The sequence below is a fragment of the Lygodium microphyllum genome, chromosome 12 (genome assembly GCF_053477565.2).
Source record: "Lygodium microphyllum isolate KBCC chromosome 12, Lygodium_microphyllum_v1.1.10, whole genome shotgun sequence".
Classification (NCBI taxonomy): domain Eukaryota; kingdom Viridiplantae; phylum Streptophyta; class Polypodiopsida; order Schizaeales; family Lygodiaceae; genus Lygodium; species Lygodium microphyllum.
This window is the reverse complement of record NC_141146.1, coordinates 89,758,985-89,782,392: the sequence shown is the minus strand read 5'-3', so window position 1 is coordinate 89,782,392 and position 23,408 is coordinate 89,758,985. Positions and strand designations below refer to the sequence as shown.

General features: G+C 42.4%; 1 protein-coding gene across 1 annotated transcript in view; it reads right to left on the bottom strand.

The window, feature by feature from the left end:
- The window catches only part of LOC148028024 (vacuolar protein-sorting-associated protein 37 homolog 1-like), a 30,204-nt gene extending 7,761 nt beyond the window's left edge, over nt 1-22,443 (bottom strand). Inside the window, exon 1 of the mRNA XM_087689714.1 lies at nt 22,269-22,443. Within this exon, the coding sequence (XP_087545840.1) occupies nt 22,269-22,276 (8 nt within the window). The 5' untranslated portion in view covers nt 22,277-22,443. The remainder of the gene's footprint in view (nt 1-22,268) is intronic.
- Nucleotides 22,444-23,408: the final 965 nt, after the last annotated feature.

The window sequence follows — 23,408 nt, the reverse complement described above, 5'->3', positions numbered from 1 at the left end:
GTATAAAAGGTGCCATGGAAGGCATATGAAGGCCAACAAAACAAGCCTTCTGTGAAACATACAAAGAACGGGGAATAGAGGGATCTCGTACAAATGGGCTAAGTGACCTCCGATCGCTACATGAACTAGCACAAAAGTCTCTCTGTCACTTAGAGAAAGGAATAGAGACCTCACTAAGAGAGGGAAGTAATAGAGACCTCACCCTCTAAGTCAGCAAAGAGCTGGTGATAAGACATCTTCGTATATATCTTCAAAACACCCACAAAAATCTGTGTTTAATGTGATAACAATGACGAAACAGAAGGACATCAACTATAATTGGTATAGATGCTCCACATGATACTGTCACCTGATGTAGCAACCTTGTGTTTGCAGTGGAAAATGACTGTGATGATGACAACTAGTCCACAAAAAGATGACGACTTGAGCAGAGGAGCAAACGCCAAGGAAAAGGAACAGTCACCTTGATGTAGATGCCAATAGAGCCCCGGATGGTGACGACTACCACCTTCATGTTGCCACCAAGTCTCAAAATGAGGTCGCCAAGCTGTGGATGAAGCCGCCTTGCCTCAGAGAGGGTCCGCTCTGCACAAGAAGGGTGTGGATGCAAAAAACACACGTGATTTTGGCTACGTTTTGGGCAGCCTTGGTAGTCTCTACGAGAAGTCAGCTCTATGTCGCTCTTAGGCAATGATACCATGCTCTGATACCATGTGAGAGTATGCAATGAAAGAAGGAACTCGAACAAGAGGAAGAGAGAGACAATTTGCAAGAGAAGAAGAAAAGAAACCTGCACTGAACAAGGAACAAATGCTGAATACAGAAGGACTTATCAATCCCTGCACGTAGCCCACATCGTCAATGAGGGCACCAGATCAAGCTAATGATGACGGCAGCACCGACAATGGAGAAAGATGACAGAGTCAGAGTGTGCACCTGCCAAGGAAGGAGGAAGATGATAATCTAACTGACTGCCAAGTGGGAAATGGCTATAAATAGCCAAAAAACCCAAAAATTAGGCGACCTGAAATTTGAGACCAAAAATATGTCGGATCAGCATTTAATGCTAGTCCACCGACCAACATTTAATGCTGGTTAAAATGCCAGAAATGCTGATAAAAATCCCGGAAAGGGTGGACAATGTCCGGCAGGTGAGACAGGCTGAAGAATGCAAAAACTGCCCCAGAAAATGAACATAAAATCCCAACTAGAGGAGAAAATCCACTAAAATGCAATAAACCGAGTGCTCTAGAATGAGCTACCTCCTTCGTCAAAACAAGTGATAGACAAGTTAGAGCTCCTAAAGTCCTCATCTGACTCAGGCTAAAGCTCACAGGCAAGAGATGACAAGGCATGACAAACATAACTACTAACAAATTGAAGGTCAAAAGCTTTGCTCTAGCACTAAAATTGTATTCAGTTGAGCATAACAATAAGAATGTCTTCAAATAGTGAAACGGGATCAAGCAGGGATGATACTTCTCAATCTGGAAGTTCACAAAGTGTTGGGAAAAATGCAATGCTTGATCTTGGACAAGGCATAGAGCATGGACAGCAAGCTGAGAATGAGGGAATTGGACAAGAGGTGGGTCCTTCTAGGTCTCTTGAAGCCGATCACTGGTAAGAGGAAGAGGAATTTAATGAGACCAATGTAAAGATCAATTGAGGACAGCAGTTGAAATGTTTATGCAATTGGCAAATGATCCTCAGTTTATGCACTTTTTGAACCCTTAAAGGAAGGCAACAAAGGCAAAAAGGAAAAATCATCTTTGAGAACTTCGAGACAACAAGATACACTAAAGGAAGAGCCAATACAATAGCATGATGTTCCAAATGTGGATATTGAGTATAAACCAATGATGCTAGTGGGGCGATTGATGCATATGCAAAGCTAAATTGGAAGTGTCAATCCAATGCTTTTTGGACAACAGAGCATGCATACAATGATGGGGCAGCCATGATACTTTGGTAGTCGCACTAGTTTCCATGTTATGGTGGGTCATGGGCCGCATGTGGGGATATATGACACAATTCCTTATCATATGCAACAACCAATAAGTGGTATGCAAGGCCCAATGTATCCAAGTATGGCTGGCAATATGCATGACCCCATGTATAACAATGTTGGCAAGATACCGGGGCACAAAGTGGCAAGTTTGGTAACACATATATACAACCCACTGTGTTTGTGACTCATGGTATTAATGCTAGTTATGCAAACTCTGTATAGTGTTGGCCATGAGGAAAAATGCTACTAGTAATGCATGCAATGTATGGTAAAATGTATCTTGGTATGGCTGGTAGTATGCAAATTCCCATGCACAGTCACATTGCAATGGCCCAAAGTATGCAAACAAGAATGGTTCCTAATGCATCTGCTGCTCTTAGCATGTCAGGTACATATGAGAGGCTAGTCAACTAGAAGCAATGTTGCATATTACTTAAGTTGAAATTGCAACAATGTGAAAGTATAAAGCATCACAATGCTTAAGGGAAAGAAATGCCTACAATCTAGTGGAGGTTTCAAGGCAAGTAAAGTTAAAGTTTCCATATGCTTGTTGTTGAAGCTTCAGCATTGTTTCACCAATAGATGCAAAGTGGATGGAAGAGGATGACTTGGCAAGCCATCCTCACTTCTTGCGGCTTTACCTAGATGCCCTTCTATTATAGCTAACTTCAATTTGGGCTTAGTCAGGTTCGAAAGAGTAAGGGTCCGGAGTATTGCATGATGGTCAAGGGGAAGGTAACACTTCCACTCCTCCAATGAATAGCTCCAAGATAGAAGATGCACATGTGAGAATGCTCACGAAATAAAAGTCACTGTAACTGAGCCACATTACACTTTTGATGTAGTCGCAATGATAAAAGTTGCACAGAACAACTTGAGGAATACAAGGGTCACCATCCCTAAAATTTAGGGAGTTACTATTTTTGGACCCCAAAATCTATCCGCGTCATTGTCTTCGTTTTTACACGAGGATTAATTCTCTGGTCTGTGCCGAGATCAAATTTTGCACTGATCATGGAGAATTTTAGACCGGAAGGTTTAAACGGGAAAATTGTTACGTGTATGCCATGTGACACAAATTCCCAAAAGAGAGAGAGAGAGAGAGAGAGAGAGAGAGCATTAAAAAAAACGTAATAGGCATAAGGGGCAGATAGGAGAATGAAGTTTGGAGAAGTTAAGGGCAGATTGCTGCAAGAAAACCAACCATGGAGAATACTTCTACGTCTCTGACTCAAGCACGGAGGTAGAGCTTGCTCCCTCTGATCACCTCTCTCTCTATTCTCAAAAGAAATGCTCTACATGATGGATTGATTCCATCGAAGGTACAATTCTGTGTTTTCTTTGTTCATGCTGAATCTGAACAGTGAACTCTGCACATGCTGAATAAGAACTGAAACCAGCCTTCCTTCTTGGAATGGGTGGTGATAACCTAATTTAAGAGTTAATTGCAACAATAAATAAATGCACATAAAATGAAATACACACTTTACCATAACATTCTTGGACAGTAGACACCCTGTTGGCCCCAAAATTGGCGCCCCTTGCGGTATTTCTTAAGCTTTCATTCAATTGGAAAGAGTACAACTTGAGATTCTTCAATCTCCTCCTGCTAACCAATTGCTCTTGCTGTCAGAAATGTCCAGCAAGCCTTTTAGGGCATTTGCCCCTTGTTTCACCCAGGACTTCTTCTCCAATTTGACCCTTGGCTGGCCAAATGCTGCCCCAAATCAATTCGGGATGGGCTGGCTCCTGAAATCCCTTGATAACCTTCAATTATCAGCTGCTGATTTCAGTCCCTTGAGCCTTCAATCTCTGGCACGGATCCCAAGGTGGCTGCTAAACCCTAATTTCTACTGTGAATTAGGGTTTACTGCAGAAATTACAAATCAGCCCACCAAAAATGGCTCAGATCTCCTCCAAATGGCTGAGAATTGCTGAGAATGGCTGAGCATAGGCTGAGGGAGATGAGAGAATGCTGTAGAGAGAGAAAATTTTGAGATCTGTCGCGAAGAACTGATCAAAATCAGCTGCTGCCCTGCTGTACCAGCCCCAAACGGATACACCAACAACAATAGGAACATCAGAGATTGATCTTCAGGAGAAAGTGCATCAGCAGCAATTGTCAGCTTCCCAAGGTCAAGAATATGCAATCTCCATCACCAAAATGGTCTCCAATGGCTGGGAATTGGCCCCAAAAGCTGACAGCAACAGTCCAACACCTCTTTCCAACAACTCCAAAATGAAAAAACGAGATTTCCCTCTCCCTTCAGCCCTATTTAGCCTTTCCCCCACTTGCATGGAAAAGTTTTGCCAAGCGGCAGCTTTCTTAATCCATTTTCAGCAATTTCCAGCCATTTAATTAATTTTCAGAATTAATTAATTCTGAAAATTAATTCAGCCCTTGATCCATGCCCAGAAAATTGACCTTGCCCATCCAAAAATTAACTGGCTAGGCCATTTGCAACCCAAAGTGGTCCCATGCATTAATTGACCCTTGGACAAGCATTAATCCATTAATTAATGCCTAGTCCCTAGTGTCACCACTGACACTTAATGGCCAATTAATGATCCTAGGGGCAAACTAACACCAAAATTCACCTAGAATCTAACAAGTGTAACTTGCTACAACTTTTGCCTTTGACACCCATCTTTTTCACAGGGTCCTTCGGTCTTCAACTGTGAGAAAGTAGCTTGCACCTCACATGTGCAACACATGTGCATCTTTTAATTGCACATTTGATTAATCCTTTAATCAAATGTCAATTAAACATAAGCAAAGTATCAAATTTTCACGTCCTCGTGACAAGAACAATGAACTCTGTTCATGCTGAATCAGAACAGTGAACTCTGTACATGCTGAATCATAAGAACAGTGAACTCTGTTCATGCTGAATCAAAACAGTGAACTCTGCACATGCTGAATAAGAACAGTGAGCTCTGTTCATGTTGAATCAAAACAGTGAATCGTAAGAACAGTGAACTCTACTCATGCTGAGTAAGAACAGTGAACTCTGCACATGCTGAACAATAAGAACAGTGAATTCTGCACATGCTGGACAGTAAGGGATGTTGATCTGGACATGCTGTACTATTCCTATGCAGCCGGGATTTACTTAGAAGAGATGAAAAAACAACTGTTCACAAGTTATGTATTTTGGAACATTACCATTTTTGTAATTTTCTATCTTTTTAATTGATAAAGAAATACCGAGAGGGGCGCCGGTCTTCGGGGCCAATTTGGTGTTGAGCGAGGGAGAGAGGTCTCTATTTATGTGTGTGTATGTAAAGTCCAGGTAGAGAGATTGCAAACATGGATAAAGGCAAAGGAAAACTCACCCATGAAGAAGAGAGTTCTTCTTTTGCTCATAGACACCGAAGAGAGAGTATTGGTGCACAGGTGTCAACATCTTCTAGAATCGAGATTGAACCACATGATGAGGAGCAAGAACAAGAGGACTTGTTTATGGCACAACTTCTCAGTATGGTTGGCTCTTTTCAACAACTCGTAAAGAATCCTCGGATGCAAAAAAAATTTAAGTCACATAATGAGGATTCTCAGGCCGAGTCATCACATCATACAATAAAGCGCTCAGATCTAATATTGATACATATGTCAGATCTTGCCTTGTATGTCAAAAGGTCAAATTTGATAGACAGAAGACACCAGGGTTATTGCAACCACTACCTATTCCAGAAAAGCCATGGGAAAGTATTGCCATGGATTTCATTTTTTATCTTCCAAGACCTTCTTCAGGGAATGATGGAATCTGGACTATCATTTGCAGATTCAGCAAACAGGCACATTTCATTCCTATAAGGAAAAAGATTAAGTCAGAACACATGGTAAAGATATTTATGCAAAATATCTTCAAGCACCATGGAATGCCACAGTCAATTGTCAGTGATAGAGACCGAAGAATGACTAGCTTGTTTTGGAAAGCATTGTTTGAAAACATGGGCACTACACTGAAATTTTTATCTTCTTTCCATCCACAAACTGATGGACAGTCTGAAGAAGCAAATTCGACTGTTTAGATTTACTGAAGTATTATGTTTCAGATCATAAGACTTCTTGGGAACACTACTTGCCATTGGTTGAGTATGCATACAATAATACAGTGCACTCATCTACTGGCAAAGCACCTTTTGAGATTGTGGAAGGTGGAAAGAAATTGCCTCCCATTTTGCAGACAAAAGATAACATCTTTGAAGCGTCATGTCCTTTTGATGTAATCTTGGTACTATTTAGTGGATAGCTAGTCATTCTAGCAGTTTCTCTTATTTTTATCTTGTTTTGGCAATGGTTTTGGCATGTTTATTGCTAATTACAGTAGGTTTTTTCTGCATAGTCTGCCTCTGTTTGACTCATTATGGCTAGTCATCTAAAAAATAATGGTCTTATTGCGTTTTGAAATGGCACGTTTGAGAAAACACAAGGGCAATGAACATTTGTTTCCAAAGTTGAGTATGCGTTATTATGGCCCTTTTCAAGTCTCAAAGAATATCAATGACATAGCATATAGGGTGAAATTGCCAGAGAATTGGAAAATTCATAATGCATTCCATGTGAGCCTATTGAGGCCTTTTATTGGTGAACTGCCTGAAGATTTGGTTCAAGAGGAACAGCGTTAAGTAGAGGAATTAGATGAGATTCTAGTTCCTGAGCAAATCTTGGCACATAAGGATAGGAAAGTGAAAGATATAGTTATAAGAAGATTTTTGGTGAAGTTCAAAAACTATTCATCAATGGATGCCAAATGGATGGAAGAGGCTGAATTGGCAGATTCGCCTCAGTTATTGCAACTTTACCGAGAAGCTTTCTTACTGGAATCCACAGTGACTTAGAATGATTTTCAAAGCAATGTACATTCTCTATTGTACAGTTGAATATTGTATCTCATTGAATAATGCATAATGTATAGCTTACATTTAGCATTAACATGTGTATCATTGAATGAAATCTCAGTGCTTCGAAGTTGTATTTGTTACACTTCAGTTGAATGAATATGCATGTTGTGACACTAATAGTTCGCGCATACGTGCTATCGCCCTGTGTTGCATCCGGAAACATGTATATTAGAAAGGCTCCTAATAATCATAGTTGGATACAATATGTAATCCTCCATCTATGTGAGACTTGAACTTGCGATGACACAAATGGTAGTGGGGAAACTCCTACCATCGCCCCGTGTCATCTGTTAGCAAGTGATACATGCGATGGCACTAATAACATGGAGAATCTTGTTATCGCCCTGTGTCATCCGTTAGCATGTGTGGCATGCAATCGAGGTCGCTTGGTTCTTTCAAGAGGGGGGTATATCACCAGGTGGTAATACTTTTTATAGTTGCTTTTCTTATTTACTTATATAAATATTTTATTTTTCTTTTCTTTTATTGCTGTTGCTTTTTACCCCAAGAGTTCTCTTGGAATAAGCAGGATCTTTGCATGGCCAGAAGAGGCAGCCATTGGGACAAATTGGACTAATGGTTTGTTTGAGCCTTAGCACCAATTCCATATTGAATGGGCACTGAAGAATAGAATGCCAGTGGTTTGGGACTGTGTGCTTAGCCACTGGAGATGGTGCAGGACAATGAGCCTAGCCAAGATAGAATATGCACATGTGAAAATGCTCACTAAATAAAAGTCATTGTAACTAAGCCACATTACACTTTTGATGTAGTCGCAATGATAAAAGTTGCACAGAATAACTTGAGGAATGCAAGGGTCACCATCCCTAAAATTTAGAGAGTTACTATTTTTGGACCCCAGAATCTGTTCGCGTCATTGTCTTCGTTTTTACACAAGGATTAATTCTCTGGTTTGTGTCGAGGTCAAATTTTGCACCGATCATGGAGAATTTTAGACCGGAAGGTTTAAACGAAAAAATTGTTACATGTATGCCATGTGGCACGAATTCCCAAAAGAGAGAGAGAGAGAGAGAGAGAGAGAGAGAGAGCATTAAAAAAAACGTAATAGGCATAAGGGGCAGATGGGAGAATGAAGTTTGGAGAAGCTAAGGCAGATTGCTGCAAGAAAACCAGCCATGGAGAGTACTTCTACGTCTCTGACTCAAGCACGGAGGTAGAGCTTGCTCCCTCTAATCACACCTCTCTCTATTCTCAGAAGAAATGCTCTGCATGATGGATTGATTCCATCGAAGGTACAATTCTTTGTTTTCTCTGTTCATGCTGAATCTGAACAGTGAACTCTACACATGCTGAATAAGAACAATGAACTCTGTTCATGCTGAATCAGAACAGTGAACTCTGCACATACTGAATCGTAAGAACAGTGAACTCTACAAATGCTGAATAAGAACAGTGAACTCTGTTCATGCTGAATCAGAACAGTGAACACTGCACATGCTGAATCGTAAGAACAGTGAACTCTGCTCATACTGAGTAAGAACAGTGAGCTCTGCACATGCTGAACAGTAAGAACAGTGTGTTGGACAGTAAGAACAATGAATTCGGCACATGCTGGACAGTAAGGTATGTTGATCTGGACATGCTGTACTATTCCTATGCAGCTAGGATTTACTTAGAAGAGATGAAAACCAACTATTCACAGGTTATGTATTTTGGAACATTACCATTTTTGTAATTTTCTATCTTTTAGTTGATAAAGAAATACCGAGAGGGGCGCCAAGCTTCGGGGCCAATTTGGTGTCGAGCGAGGGAGAGAGGTCTCTATTTATGTGTGTGTATGTAAAGTCCAGGTGTTAATTGAAGGAACTACCGCTTTATGTGAGTCATAGACCGGTTGCAAAAGGTACTGAATCATGGCGGCAACTGGGACAATAAAGTGATCACCATGTCTTCAGAGGAAATGGGCTTCCCCACATTTTGAATCTGCATCTGAAGCTGTTCAAGCTTGTTGATGTGTTCTCGAAGCGAAGAAGACTTAGTCATGGACAAGGTCCGCATCTGCACCTCCAAAGAAACCCTCTTCATCAACGTCATCCGATTGTACATCTGGTCAAGCTCCAACCATATCTTGCGAGCCACCGTCAAGTGCTCAATGTGAGATATCACGTCTGTAGTATAAGACAGAAAAAGAAAAGAATGAATCCTGGCATTTAATTTGTCCCAATGAGACTGGGCTTTGGTCAACTCCGCACAAGCACCGGAAGAGAGTTTGGACTCATCTCTCACTGAGGGCCAGTTGATCTCCTCCATCACAAGCTCCGCCAAATCATAAGACTCCAATATGGCCAACATCATCACTCGCCAAATACGGTAATTGTCGCCATCAAGGTTCTAATCTGATGGAAAAGCATGTAGAATAGGGACCTTCCGGTCCATGATAGCCTGGAACTCCACGTCAGTCTATAGACATCTTCACCTGCAATGCCTGCACAAACACAAAAGAGGTCCCCTCTGACTATGAAAATGCAGCCTGCTAGGGCTCTTGTCTCCGATTCTCGAACCTTCTTCAACCGCGCCGAAGGCGATGAAAGGTAAAATCTGCACTTGAAGGCCAAAAACACGACCTCCTTCCTTCTCTAACAGCAGAAAAACAGCAGCAACTTCAGCAAATCTTCTCTTTTCTCGCATGCCCACGCTCGCCTCAACCTTGTGTTGCGCTAAAAACTCTTCTTCAAATAGGTCCACCCTAGGTCAAACCCTAGGTCAGTCCAATGCTTTGATACCATGTCAAAATGAAGCAATGCGGAAGCGAATGACCATGACAAAGAGTGAACGGAGAGAGGAGAGAGAGAGAGAAAGAGACAATGAAACACAGAAAATCTGCAGTGAAGAATGCTGTATAAGAATGCAGAATTATACACGGGTGCAGAGAGAATATCTGCGTATGTCTCTGCCTTGAGGACCTTGATCTCCGTCAGCCCGAGTGTTATCTCAGCAGGCTGTAATCTGTCAGATACAAGTGATCAAAACTGCTGGAACTCAGCCTTCAAAAAGGCTGAAAATAATGCCTCGAAAAATGCCCAAAATAGGCAGGTTGGCTGCATTTAATGCAGCCAACTGCAGTCGGACGAACAGTCCGACCACTGCCACGTGGCAAAACTGTCATGTGGCACTGCTGACGTGGCAAGGGAGCTGACAACTGCTAACACGTCTCTCTTGATACTATCACGGCAGTGTCTTCTATCCTTGCTCTTCGAATAGGCACCCTTCAACATCTATAAATAGACAAGCTGCCCACCATTCAACCTTGTCCTTAGGTGCAGGTTTCTCACTCTACAACGCAAATTTCAATCATCAGCCAACTACCATCTGCTATCCAACCATCACCGATTACAATCCACTTTCCAACCCTGGGTGGCCTATTTTCACCCATCGCCTTGCTGTTTGGAAATCTCCATTTGATGCATCATCATAGCACTTGATTAGCCTACGTTTTCAGCATCTGATGCCAGGCAACAAGCTGGTGCCACCTCTCCCACCGGGCAATTGTTGCAATACCTGCGTTTTTGTGGTCCAGCACACCATCTACATTAGCAAACACCTCTCCTATTGTTGCCTCAGTTCCCTAACACTCTTGTGCTCAACGTTTGGTGTTTCGCGCACTCCAACACTTTGACTGGTGATCACAATACTTGGGATCCATCTTCGGTGATGGATGTCACTCTCCGACATTGCGTTGCTCTACCCTTGGGCATTTTGTACACTCTTACATTCATTTACAGCATTCATTCACTTCAGAGTTTCTTCTCTCTATGATTGAGTTTTGAGTTTTTGCCTTGTGTTTTACATCTGAGTCTTGCTTGTCTCTGTCTTAGTCTTTGTGTTCCAGTCTTGATCGTACATGCTATGTTTCCTCAATGCAAACCCTAGCATACCTTCACATTTCCATGTGCCGTTTCTATGGATGTTAGAATTGGTCAATTATGGGTAGTGCCTAATGCAATTTGTGTGGTGTGGACACTTATTACAATGTTAGTGTTTCTAAGACTTTAACAGTAGTGACACTAGACTTTATAGTTCAATTAACTCCAATTGAGTTAGGGATAGGTCTAACTTACTTAAGACCTATTGTATTTTCATTCTAACAGTAGTAACACTAGACTTTATAGTTCAATTAACTCCAATTGAGTTAGGGATAGGTCTAACTTACTTAAGACCTATTGTATTTTCATTCTAACAGTAGTAACACTAGACTTTATAGTTCAATTAACTCCAATTGAGTTAGGGATAGGTCTAACTTACTTAAGACCTATTGTATTTTCATTCTATCATTCTTGCACTTGCATCTTTTGAGTATGGAACTACTACCCACTCTTGCACATTGTCTACTGCTCACTCACTCTCTTCCTTCATTTCCAACACTTTGTATCAGAGCTAGACACGTCGGCTCCATCTCTCCACCGCTTAGCTACTGCCACCCATACGAAGTCCACTCAACCGACAAAGAAAGAGAAACTACTATTTTGAAGGGAGGACCTATTGTTTTGAAAGAGATGTATTTTGGAGAATAAGCTACTATTGTTTTTAGCCTGCACACAGTTTCATACACAATCTTGCACACAGCCCTACACATGCAGCCTCTCTCAACCCTGCTCCTGTATCAGTATTGTTCTTCAATTAGTGTAGTATTCTTTCTTTATCTTTTGCTTTCTCTTTCTCTTTCTCTCTACTTCTCTCTATATTCGTACTCTTCCATTGCGCACTCTCACATGGTATCATCGTCTAAGTGAGGACATAGTCTAGAGATTTCTTGCAAAAAAGCAAGTTTCATCGTGGAGAAGCAGCCCAAATCTTCAAAACACAGATTTTCAGGCTATGTTTGCTGCATTTAGCGCTCATTCAAGTGGTCCATCCCCGTTCGACCTTCTGGTAGCCAGGCGACTTCCTCAAGAGCTAGGCGATAACATCTAGGCATCAATTGGCCCTTGTTTTCCTGCATTTTGCTGAAAATGCAAATTTCTTGTAATAGGCAATAACTTTCTAGCAAGCAACAATTTTCCCTAATAAACAACGCATCTCCAGTCCCTGTAGAGCTAACTGTCTTCTATCTCCTTCGTTGTCTCCCTCCAAACATAGCTTTCTGGGTGATTGCAAGATCGAAGATGTATTACGAATTTATAACGAGCAATACTTGACACCTTCGATCTTTGGGCTCTTATTTCAAATTCCATCCCCTATCCTAAGGAGGATCCAACAGATGGGACTTCTATGGACCAAGCAACCTTGTGGGGTCGGCTCAACTCTCAAGCCCAATCCTTTCTCCTTATGGGTTTACAAGATTCTATCCTTGTGCATGTTCACGGGCTAAAGACCGCGGTAGAAGTATGGAAGAAGCTTGCATCTTTGTATCAGCACAAGATGTTTCCCCACAAGACTTCGCTTGAGAAGAAGTTGCGGATGCTCGGTCTTGATGATTCCTCCTCTATGAAGGAGCACATCACGAAGATGGAGGACACGAGAGGTAAGGTTGCCTCTCTTGGTTCAATCATATCCTCTAAAGACATGGCTATGATCCTTTTGACTCAACTGCCATCTCCTCGGTTCAATGTCCTCTACACCAGTCTTATCACATCGAGGACCTGCAAGACACTCTTATGGGAGGAGCTTTCACCGCCTTGTCTTGGAGTATGACAAGTGAATCAAAGAGGTTGGGGCTAGTGGTTCTGGCTCCACCATAGTTACCTAGAACAGGGAACGGGAACGGGAACGGGGGGAACGTCCAAGGTGGGGGAACGGGAACGGGGGGAACGGCACATGTCTTAAGTGCCCCAAATATGCCCTGCATGACCAAGTTGCCCCAAAGAATGTCCCTCTAATTGCCCCAATACCCCTCAATGTTCCAAATTGACTCGAATGTCCCAAAATTGACTCGATTACCCCCATAGCTCCAAATTGCTCTGAATTGCCCCAATTATTCTAGTTTCCCTTGAAATTAGACAATATAAATGGATGATTACCTTGGAATTGAGAATAGGCTGAAATTTGATTGTGATTTGCAAGAGTTCATAATGCATCAAATTTGAACTTTGCATGGACTCCTGATTGGCTTGTGGGTTGTCTTGACACTTTGAATATTCAAAGAGAAAGAGAGAGAGAGAGAGAGAGAGAGAGAGAGAGAGAGAGATTAGTGTGTGCACATTAGGCGATGGACATGAGTGAACATTTGGTAGAAGGAGTGTGATACAAGCAAAAAGAGAAAACGTGGAAAAATGTAAATTTCTGGTCAACAGGCCTGGAACGGCCGTTCCAAACAGGGAATGGCAGGGGAATGGCAAGGAACGGCAGGGAACATTAGGGAACAGCAAGGAACGTTCCTTGGCCGTTTCACCTCCTCCAAGGGTCTGGAACCCGTTAAACCGTTCCTACAGGCCGGAACGGCCGTTCCCTATTTCTATGGGCTCCACCAAGGCATTTATTGCACGTCTAGGTGGAGAGAAGAAAAAGAAGGCACAAGCCAAGGACAAAAATCAAGAGGACAAGAAGGATGAGAAGGAGAAGCCCAAGTGCCCATACTGTGGAAAGGGCACTCATCCCGAGGAGAAGTGTTGGCAAAAATATCCCCATTTGAAGCCAAAATGGAAGGATTCAAAGGATGTGAAGGCTGTCCTGGCAACAACAAAGTCTATCTTTGTGCATATATTTGCCAAGGAGGATATAGCTCTTGCTTCTTCCACTTAGAAGAAGCCTTGGCTCATTGACAGTGGGGCCTTCTCACAAGACCTACGGACAAGATTGGCTTCAAAATGTGAATGCCAAAGGGGGCATAGTCACCATTGGTGACAACTCTACTATTTTCGTCCAAGGAGTGGAAACTATTCCTTCATTGCCAAACAAGCAGCCTTCTTCAAACTTCGACCAAAGTTCTCTATGTACTAGATTTAGATTTTAACCTATTGTCTATTCATGGTCTTATACGGCTTGGTACCCGCATGGGCTTTACACAGGATACAGTGACAGTGGAGGATGAGTCTACAAGTGTCGTTCTTTGGACAAGATCCTAGGAGGGTGGGCTTTACACGCTCACCACCTTAGCCATGAGGTCTTCCCACAAGCTTGGGCTTCTTTGACATGCTTCTTATGGTCATCTCAACTTTAATGCTATCCCATGGGCTTCTCAGAAGAAGATGGTGAAGGGAAGTCTTGATTTCCCTCCTATGCACACTTTGTTCCCTAGCTATTTGAGGGGGCAAGCAACATAAGTAATCACATCCCCAAGTTGCCGCTAGGAGGGCTTCTACCTCGCTTGAGTTGGTTCACACCGACCTTTGTGGACCTATAGGCACACCCTCCCTTGGGAAGGCCAAGTATCTAATGTTGATTATAGACTTCAATCGTTATGTGTGGCCTTATTTTCTAGAGTACAGAAGCAAGGCATACTCATGTTTTTGCAAGTGGAAGGTGTTTGTGGAGACACAAACTACTTCAAAAGTTCGAGGCATATAAGCAAACCATGGTGGTGAGTTTACTTCTAACCTCTTTTCTTAATTTTGCGGGGATCACAGCATTCCGATGGAGTATACCCATCCAAACACACCCTCAAAGAATGGTGTGGTGGAGCGTACGAATTCAAAACATGCTAGAGATTGCTCAATCGATGTTGGAGCATGAGGTCTTCCTCGTAGCCTTTAGGGTGAGGTGGTGGCTCCTGCGGTTCACATCTACAACTGCTCCTTGACTTCTACGTTACAAGACATGACTCCCTACAAGGCTTTCTTTGGTTAAAATCCGTCCATGTCTCACTTCCGCACCTTTGGATGTGATACATTTGCCCATGTGGACAATAAAAGAGAAAAACAAACCTTGACTTGAAGTCCAAGAAACTCATCTTCGTGGGCTACAACCCTACCATGAAGGGCTATCACCTCTACAACCCGATGACACAAAAGTTTAAGATGAGCAAGGATGTGATCTTTGATGACTGATGGTTCTATTGCAGGTGATTCTTCATCATCGATTGACCCTCCCTTGCCCCCGGTTCCTCTACTTCCTTCCAGATTACCTCTTAGCATCTCTTCGTTATCTTCGGCTCCTCCCCCTCCTCCTCCTCCACCCTCTACCATGGCTTCCCTACCACCTTTGATGGATGCAACTACTTCTTTTTAATCGCATACTTCCACCCCTTCAGCTTCCCCTCCAGAGTCTTCTAGGGTTGCTCAACCGTCAGAGGGGGAGCCTTCTTCAAATAAGGAGGATTTACCTTCCCTTGGTGAGAGGAAGTCCCTTTCACAAACAAGTGCACTGCACGTATCAAAGGCTACTCAGTCTCCCTCGCAATAGGATGAGCCCATTTGGATTCTTCGATGGTATCAACAGCTCATGTAGGATTCAAGTATTTCTCACCTTCCTACTTCTCCTACAAGTCCATGCACATCAGCTCTTGCATCCCACTACCACTGGCTTGTTTATCAATTGGACATAAAGTATGCCTTCTTGAATGGTGTCCTTGAGAAGGAGATTTATGTTTCACAACCTCCAAGTTTTCTTGAGCAAGGGAAGGAGGACCATGTCTACAAATTGTGGAAGGCCCTTTATGGCCTAAAGCATGCTCCTCATGCTTGGTACCAGAGGATTGATTGATTTTTTCTCCAAAGTGGCTCCATCGATCAGCTCATGACCCCAACCTATACTTCAAGGTTGAGGGTAACATGTGTGTTTCACTCATCCTGTATATGGATGTTCTTCAGGGAGCTATACTCGAGCAATTGATCATACTCTAGAGATTTAGAGATAGGAGTTTGACATGACGGATCTTGGGATCCTCCACTTCTCCATTGGATTAGTGATCTATCAACTAGCATAGGGCATTTTTATTTCATAGCACAAGTACATTTCTAAGCTTCTCTGAGAGTTTAGTATGGTTGATTGTTTGCCTATTTCTTGCCCCATGGACCCAGAGTCCAATCTTTTGGTAGCCAAAGCCTCCTTACAAGTGCTACCCATTATAGTGTGTTGTTGATTCCCTCATCTGGCATATTTACACTCGGCCAAATATTTCTTTTGTTGTAGCATTGTTCTCTTCTTTCATGAAGACTCCCACTCAAGAGCATTGGAGAGTGGCCTTGCACGTTCTTCATTATTTACAAAAAGACTTGATCCTACGAGATCATGTATAGAGAGGAAATTACTCTCTTTGGTTGGAGTAATTCTGACTAGGCAACTAATGTGGATTCACGACGGTCCACTACAGGTTATGCCTTCTCCCTTGGATCAAGTGTTATATCGTGGAGCAACAAGAAGCCGCCTACTATGGCCCTTTCTTCTATAAAGGCAGTATCGTGCATTATGTTGCTATAGCTATGGAGGCAGTTTGGCTTCGCCGCACATTGGCGGAGATCGGCTTTCCTCAACCTAGACCTACGAAGCTGCAAGTGGACAACCAAAGTGCTCTAGCTTTGGCAAAGAACCATGTGTTTCATGCTCGCACGAAGCACATTGAGGTTCAATATCACTATACTCAAGAAAGGATAGTGGATTCCGAGTTAGCATGGCCTACTATCCCACAAAGGACAGTGTGGTAGACCTCCCAAGATCTAACAAGGGTTGTTAGCCTGTCTATGTTAGTTATATTAGTCTATCATCTCCTGGTTGTAAAGAGACATAGAAGCTCTAGCAGTTTAGGTGCATTTTCTTTATTTGTCAACTTCCTATGTGCATTCCTAGGCCAGTTTCTGCTTTCCACAATCTACCTACATCTGTTAGACATTGCCATTGTCATCTGAGATTTTTTCAAGGTCCCCCCTATTTTTCTAGCCTTTTTCTCTTCAATGACCAGCATTTATTTCTGGTTGGCCAGCATTTATGGCCCCTATAAGAGCAAATCAGCCAATTTTTTGGTGTTTTGGCTATGTATAGCTGCACCCCTCCACTTGGTAGACACACGCTCTCTTCAATCTTCAATCTTCCGTTTACAAGTACACACTCCAACTCTTCGTACTTGGTGCTACCATCGTTATCGGTCTAATCTAGAACTCTCACTGACGCTTTGGGCTGCATGCAAGGACTGATCAATCCATCTCCATTGTATCAGTGTTATTCTTCGGTTAGTGCAATATTCTTCCTTCATCTTTCTACTTCCTCTCTCTCTCTCTCTCTCTCTCTCTCTCTCTCTCTCTCTCTCTCTCTCTCTCTGTGCTTCTCTTTGTTTTTGTATTTCTCTTCCATTGCGCACTCTCACATTATCAACCATTACTTGAAAAACCAATCCACCACCAAAGTATCCTTGGTGACCCACATTAGCATGCATGCCTCACTATCCATAATCAGATGGATTGGCACTTCCAAGTTGGCCTTGTACATGCATCAATTGCCCCATTGGAATCAAACTCACACAAAAATGAATTGTATGAAGTTTCTAGTAGGCTTGATTGCGAAGAGTTTGAACTTTTGGTTGTGTCCTAAGTGGATAGCCATTCTTTAACTGACAGGTAATCAATCTCGTCAATGAAGTGCTCCAACTAAGATGGAGCCTTGTGAAGGAAAATGAAACGAAAGAGCTACAGTCTGCTAAGAATCATCCATAAGAAAGGTTAGTGAATGGGGTATTGTTCTCCAAATCAAGACCATAATGCATCAATACAACCTCCGTTGAAGTACTAGTCTAAGAAAACATCAAAGGATTTGAAAATGGAGTGGTCTGAACCATCATGAATGAGCTCATGATATATAGTTAATCAAGAACAAACCAAGCAATCCACAATAGCCGTAAGATACTCTTTAAAAAGCACTAACTCTAATACCATTTGGAGATATACTAGAGTTAGCAAAAGAAAACACGAAAGATATCACCACAACTGGTACACAAAGGACTCAAAAACAAATGCAAAAGTGCAAAACACAAAACACAGAAGCAAAAACACAAATAGAGAAGAAAGAGAACTCTGAAGTGAATGAATGAATGCTATAAATGAAGGAAAGAGTATACAAGATACTCAAGGATAGAGTTGTTCCACAACGGATGGCTCTCGTAAAGCAAGTTGAGGGAGTAGTGACTAGTGTTAGTTAAAGAGTGTGACGTCCGCAAGAGACAGATCCCAAGTGTTGTAACCAACAATCAAAGCTGAGTTGATTCTAGAAGTGGAAACACAGCAAGCTGAAAACCAAAAAGACAGAAGCCTCTAGGGTTGGAACTAGTGAATGCAACTATGTAACCACTGGAAGGTGATGGCAATTGATCATTGACAACAAGCTAAAGCTAGGCAACGGCTATAGGAGGAAGATCTAATGTAGGGTAACTTGTGGAAGCACAAAAAGCTAACCTGGATTGATCGCTTACTCAGCTAGAGTAGTCGCCTGATGATGGCGGTAGGTTGAAGATAGCAATTGGGCAGCTGATTAGTAAAACGTAGCAATAGAGCACCTCTTGTAGGCTGGGCAATAGAAATTAGGAGGCCAGTAGATGACAAACGGAACATGGAAGCACTCATGGTAGGCTGGACACTCACTAGAGAGAGAGTTGATGCTGAAACATGCAAACAAGGGATGAACTGAGTTGAATGGGCAGCCTCCTACTTATAGATGTGGATCCTCCCAAAGTTTGTTTTATATAGGGATTTTTTATTGTTTTAACTAGAGAAGGAGGTTTTAAAACCTCTATGGAACTTTCTCTTAAACAAAAAAAAAAAAAACAATCATGATTTCCAAGCTTTAAGTTGTAAAACATTACCAAGTCAATTGAGAATAATACATTACACATCCATGATCCATTATTGACAAAGTTAGTCTTGGTACAAGCGATATTGTGATTCAAATCTCAAACATTATGATTCATACATATCACACAAACAAAATTGAAATAAACATGTTAATATGTTGGAATGCATGGATCCGAGCATGGCTATGGTGGCTTGAAGACATAGAATGAACTCATGAAGACATAGAGTTGAAAATAAAATGTCACACACGTGAATTAGGTTCCAAGATTGAGACTTGGACTCATAAACACAATCTTGTGTGGTTAGATAATGACTCAGACACTTGACTGAAAGGACAAAAGTACCATCATATATATTGCTTAAAAATGAGAGGCAAGTACAATGCTTTACAGCTTGAGGATAGGTGGTATTTTCCTGCTTTGTACATATGGGATTCTGGATAGCCTGCATATCCTTTACCCAGACTGCTCCTCAAAGAGGCTATACTATGTGAAATAGCTCATAAATGAGACTAAAGTCATATAATAATCAACTCTCGAGACAATAATAAATACTAGAGTAACAGTCAAATAACTAAACAAAATCCCAAAGAAAAAAGTCTCATCCAAAATCTTGAGACCTCACAAGTCATTACTCATCATCATCATTATGTTTAACATTGCCCAACACTTTTTATCAAAAATGCCATGTTTTTTGTCCTAGATCCCACCACCAAAAAAAGAAAAAAGCTTTTTACTATTAGAAATGCTTCTTGCTTGAAGAAACATTTCATAAGTTTCAACCTCAAAGGAGCATGTTTCTTTGCTGCTATGATAACTTCGCAAACTGGTTTAAGAAAGCTCTTCCTCGGGCCGTTCTTCGACAACACTCTAGATTTCTCAGTCTCATGTCGTGTCCAAGATCTGAGGGGGGGTGTTCAAGATTTTATCATCCATGAGCCGGCACAAGCATTGTATAGTCATTTCAGGGCAGATCCATGCATTTCTAAGCGGGTCAGACAGCATACAGACAGTCGCCAGCATGATCACAGCATTTCCTGGCAAATCAGACAGTGTTGAAGCAGTCTAGACAGTCAGGAAAATGCCACATGGCATGCAGGCATCATTGGCAATTTTACAGCCTAGTCAGTCAGTTTCAGGCTGGCCAACCTGCTTATTTTATTCTTTTCCTTGCTGCCTATCTATACTATCCAGCTTGGGGTCTCACGTCATTCAAGTTTTCTGGGAGAGGCATGGCACATCAGAGAGCAGAGCACACAGCGGGTCCCAGTCAGAGAGGGGCCCACCCAGACGACTATTACACAGTTCTTTCAGACAGACAGAGTGAGAGCTACTGTACCAGCCTCCAGCCAGACCTCCGGGCTCACACTACAGCAGGCTGAGGACCAGCGTACCCGACGCCGCACGAGGATCCGTGGGTTTCGGACCCCACAGCCACACCGACAGGAGATCCGGAGGATTCTTGATCTACATCGACAGCAGACTGAGATCCGACGACACTCGACACATTGGATCTCAGATCTCCAGTTTGCTCTTTCTCCACCGCCGATGTACCACATCCTGCATCCAGGAGGGATCACCTGCTATTAGCGACTTCGACGACTGCTACTACATCCCAGGATAGTATATCTCCCTGCATCTGTTACATATACACATCGCACCACTTTATCACAGCCGACAGTTGTTCCCCTATCACAGCCGATATTTGTTCCCCTTTTGTAGCCATTATCTGGAGTACCACAGCTACATACGCACATACACATACACGACACTTATCACACTCACAGCACCGTATTTTCAGTTTCCAGTTTTTAGCTTTTCATTCAGCCCTTTTATTTTGGATAGCTGGACCTCATCAGTTGTATCACAATTTGTCTCATAGGCCAGTTTTGGTCTTTAGAAGACGTTAATATAACTTTCTTTCTTTCTTTCTTTCTTTCTATGTCCATTCTTTCTTTCAATCTGGTCCTACGCTTCCACATTCGCTGCACTCTAACAGTCACGCCATTGATCTACATGATATCTCTACCACTAGGACTCTCTCTAGGTTCTAGCAAAGACCACTCATATGCTCCATGAGAAAGAGGAGAGACTACATGGCAACTCTTAGTGGATAAGGGGGTGAAGAGATGCTTTTATCCAAACATAGGATAGTAGCACCTTCTTCCACTTGAGAGTCACAAACACTCTAGCATTACAACCCACCAAATTGATTGTTTATCCAACCATTGTTTAAACATACTTAGAAGACACTTACATGGCCCTTTTGGTACTTTGTATTTTACCTTAAGGATTCTTTCCAACGTATTATTAATAGAATTTCCTTTCTAGGGAAACAACTTTAGTGGTGAGAGAGAGGGAGAGAAACAAATGGATAGTAAAAACATCGCAAAAAATATCTCTTCTTAAGGATTGGTTATTGATTTTTAGTTCTTATTTGAAATTTCCCTTTTTCCAATCATATTCATAACTACTCTTGGGTTGTGCATGCACACTCAATGTTGCATTAAACGCCCACCGATATGGACTATACCCACTAACTATAATCCATGAAACTTGTCTCGTCCCTCGGCAATTGTAGGGCACCTACGCACAAGAGCAACCATTGGTACAATGTACAAGGCTACCCATGTGAGTGCCTAGGATACCACACAAGCCAGGAAATTGGAATGCCTTTCTGCGCAAAACTGCCCACATGGATACTAAGAATAGTGAGACTTGGAGGAGATTCAAGGCTATATATAGTGATGTCCACTATCCAGAAGGCTTGATGCAATAGAAAGAACTCAGACCTGGTCAAGGTTGTTGTTTGAGACTTGCCCCACTTCACCAAAGATGAATCCTGCTACTGGTAGCAAAGATCCACTGTTGTTCAAAGTATTTTGACTGCTGTTCTTGAATAGAGACAAGCTACCCATCATCTCTGTCCTTGCATTGGTACTTCCCGGCTATGGATAAGACCTGGAATAGATCTATATGGGGACTTAATAATTGCCTTCTAACTGAGATACAGTGTGCACTTCAAACTGGTCCCCCTTGGCTTCTAGAACCAACCCTTAAGGCCACCAAATTGTGTATGTCATATACAACTTTCAGTGGGCATCAAATTGTCTACACAAATGAGCGAACAGCAATCCAAGCAACAATGGCTATGGATATAGCAGCTATATGAGATGGAGATGTGCGGATGTTCAACCATTTACAATCGCAAATTACGAACTTGGTAAGTTTGTGAAGCAGTCCATGTACTTTGTTGTTGTCACCTCATCAGCTGTTCTCGTTTAGGTCACTGACTTTTAACAAAATAGCAAGGTTTCATCTTCAGCTGTTCTGGTTTAGGTCACTGACTGTTAACAAAATGGACTTTGCAACCTTATTTCACCTTCATCCGATTCTGTTTTAGGTCAGTAGCTTTTCAAAAAATGGATCTGTAGTTATGCTTGATCATTCGAATTTATAAGACCATCCAAATACGTTGCTCTCAAGGCCTAGGCCTCTGGAACAGTAATAATACGTTGTAAGCCTTGCCAAGCACACTAAATAATCAAATAAATATTCTTCCGTCCGGGGAAGAACCATCAATGTACCACTAAAATCACATGAATACGCAGTACTGCTTTCTCAAAATCGTAATGGTGAAGGAATTCGACAAAGAAGAGAGAAGGAGAGCGAGAGGAGCACCTGAACATGGCGATGGTTGATCGGATGCAGGCGACCAATTCTCCGCACGCGATCGCAGAGGCGGAAGGTGTGATTGACAACGCGTCGATGATCGACCGATGAATCGGCGAGCAACAAATGAGAGAGAACGAGTCCTTCCTCGTTCTCTCTCTCTCAAGCTGCACGCGGGAACTTTATGCCACGTGGGTCGGTCGAGCAAATACATGGTAATTACTAAGTAGTAAGCCCCCAAAACAAATGCTATTTTCGTATTTACAATAGAATAACAAAATCATATAAATAATAAAAACCTTAAGCCCTTGGTAGTATTCCTTGGCGGTTTTGTAGATGTCGCTCGCCTTTGTTTAAGCTTGGATATTATACCTCTTCACAAATCGAAAAGGCTCACCATGAGAATATTCCATGGAGAAGGGACTTGCCTAGGAGATCCATCAATGATCACTTTGAAGTTGAAGTCGAACATGGTACTAGCGACTACCGGCCCGTGGCAATCCATGTTTGAGGCCGAGATTGAGGAATATATGTTTTCAAAAGTTGAATGGTGGACCTTATTTCCAAAGGCTACATGGTTTCCAACTACTTTTGAACCAAGTACAATTATCATCTATACTACATTAGTATTTGAGCTACAGGTTCGAGAAAGTGTCAAACCACCACAGTGCTCCCAAACCAAACCAAAGTGACCATTTATGTCACATGATTGGGGACAGAAGGAAACGTGGTCTCATTCCACCACCTTCTCTTCTCTTCTCCTCTCACTCTCACTCTCACTCGCACGGGACAGGAGGAGGCAGGCCAGCAGGCAGCAAGAGCAAGCAGCAGGCAACAGGTCAGTCCTCTCTTTCTCTCTCTCTCTATGGCCATTTTTGTGTTCTCTCTCTCTCTCTCTCTCTCTCTCTCTCTCTCTCTCTCTCTCTCTCCCCCCACTGCTGGTCAGTCCTCTCCACTGCCCGTCATCTCTCTCTCTCTCTCTCTCTCTCTCTCTCTCTCTCTCTCTCTCTCTCTCTCTCCACTGCCCGTCATATCTCTCTCTCTCTCCACTGCTGCTCAGTCCTCAGAACCACTCCACGCTTCTCCATAGAAGTATTTCTTCTCTCTCTCTCTCTCTCTGAAGGCCAGTCGTTCAAAGAGAGAGAGAGA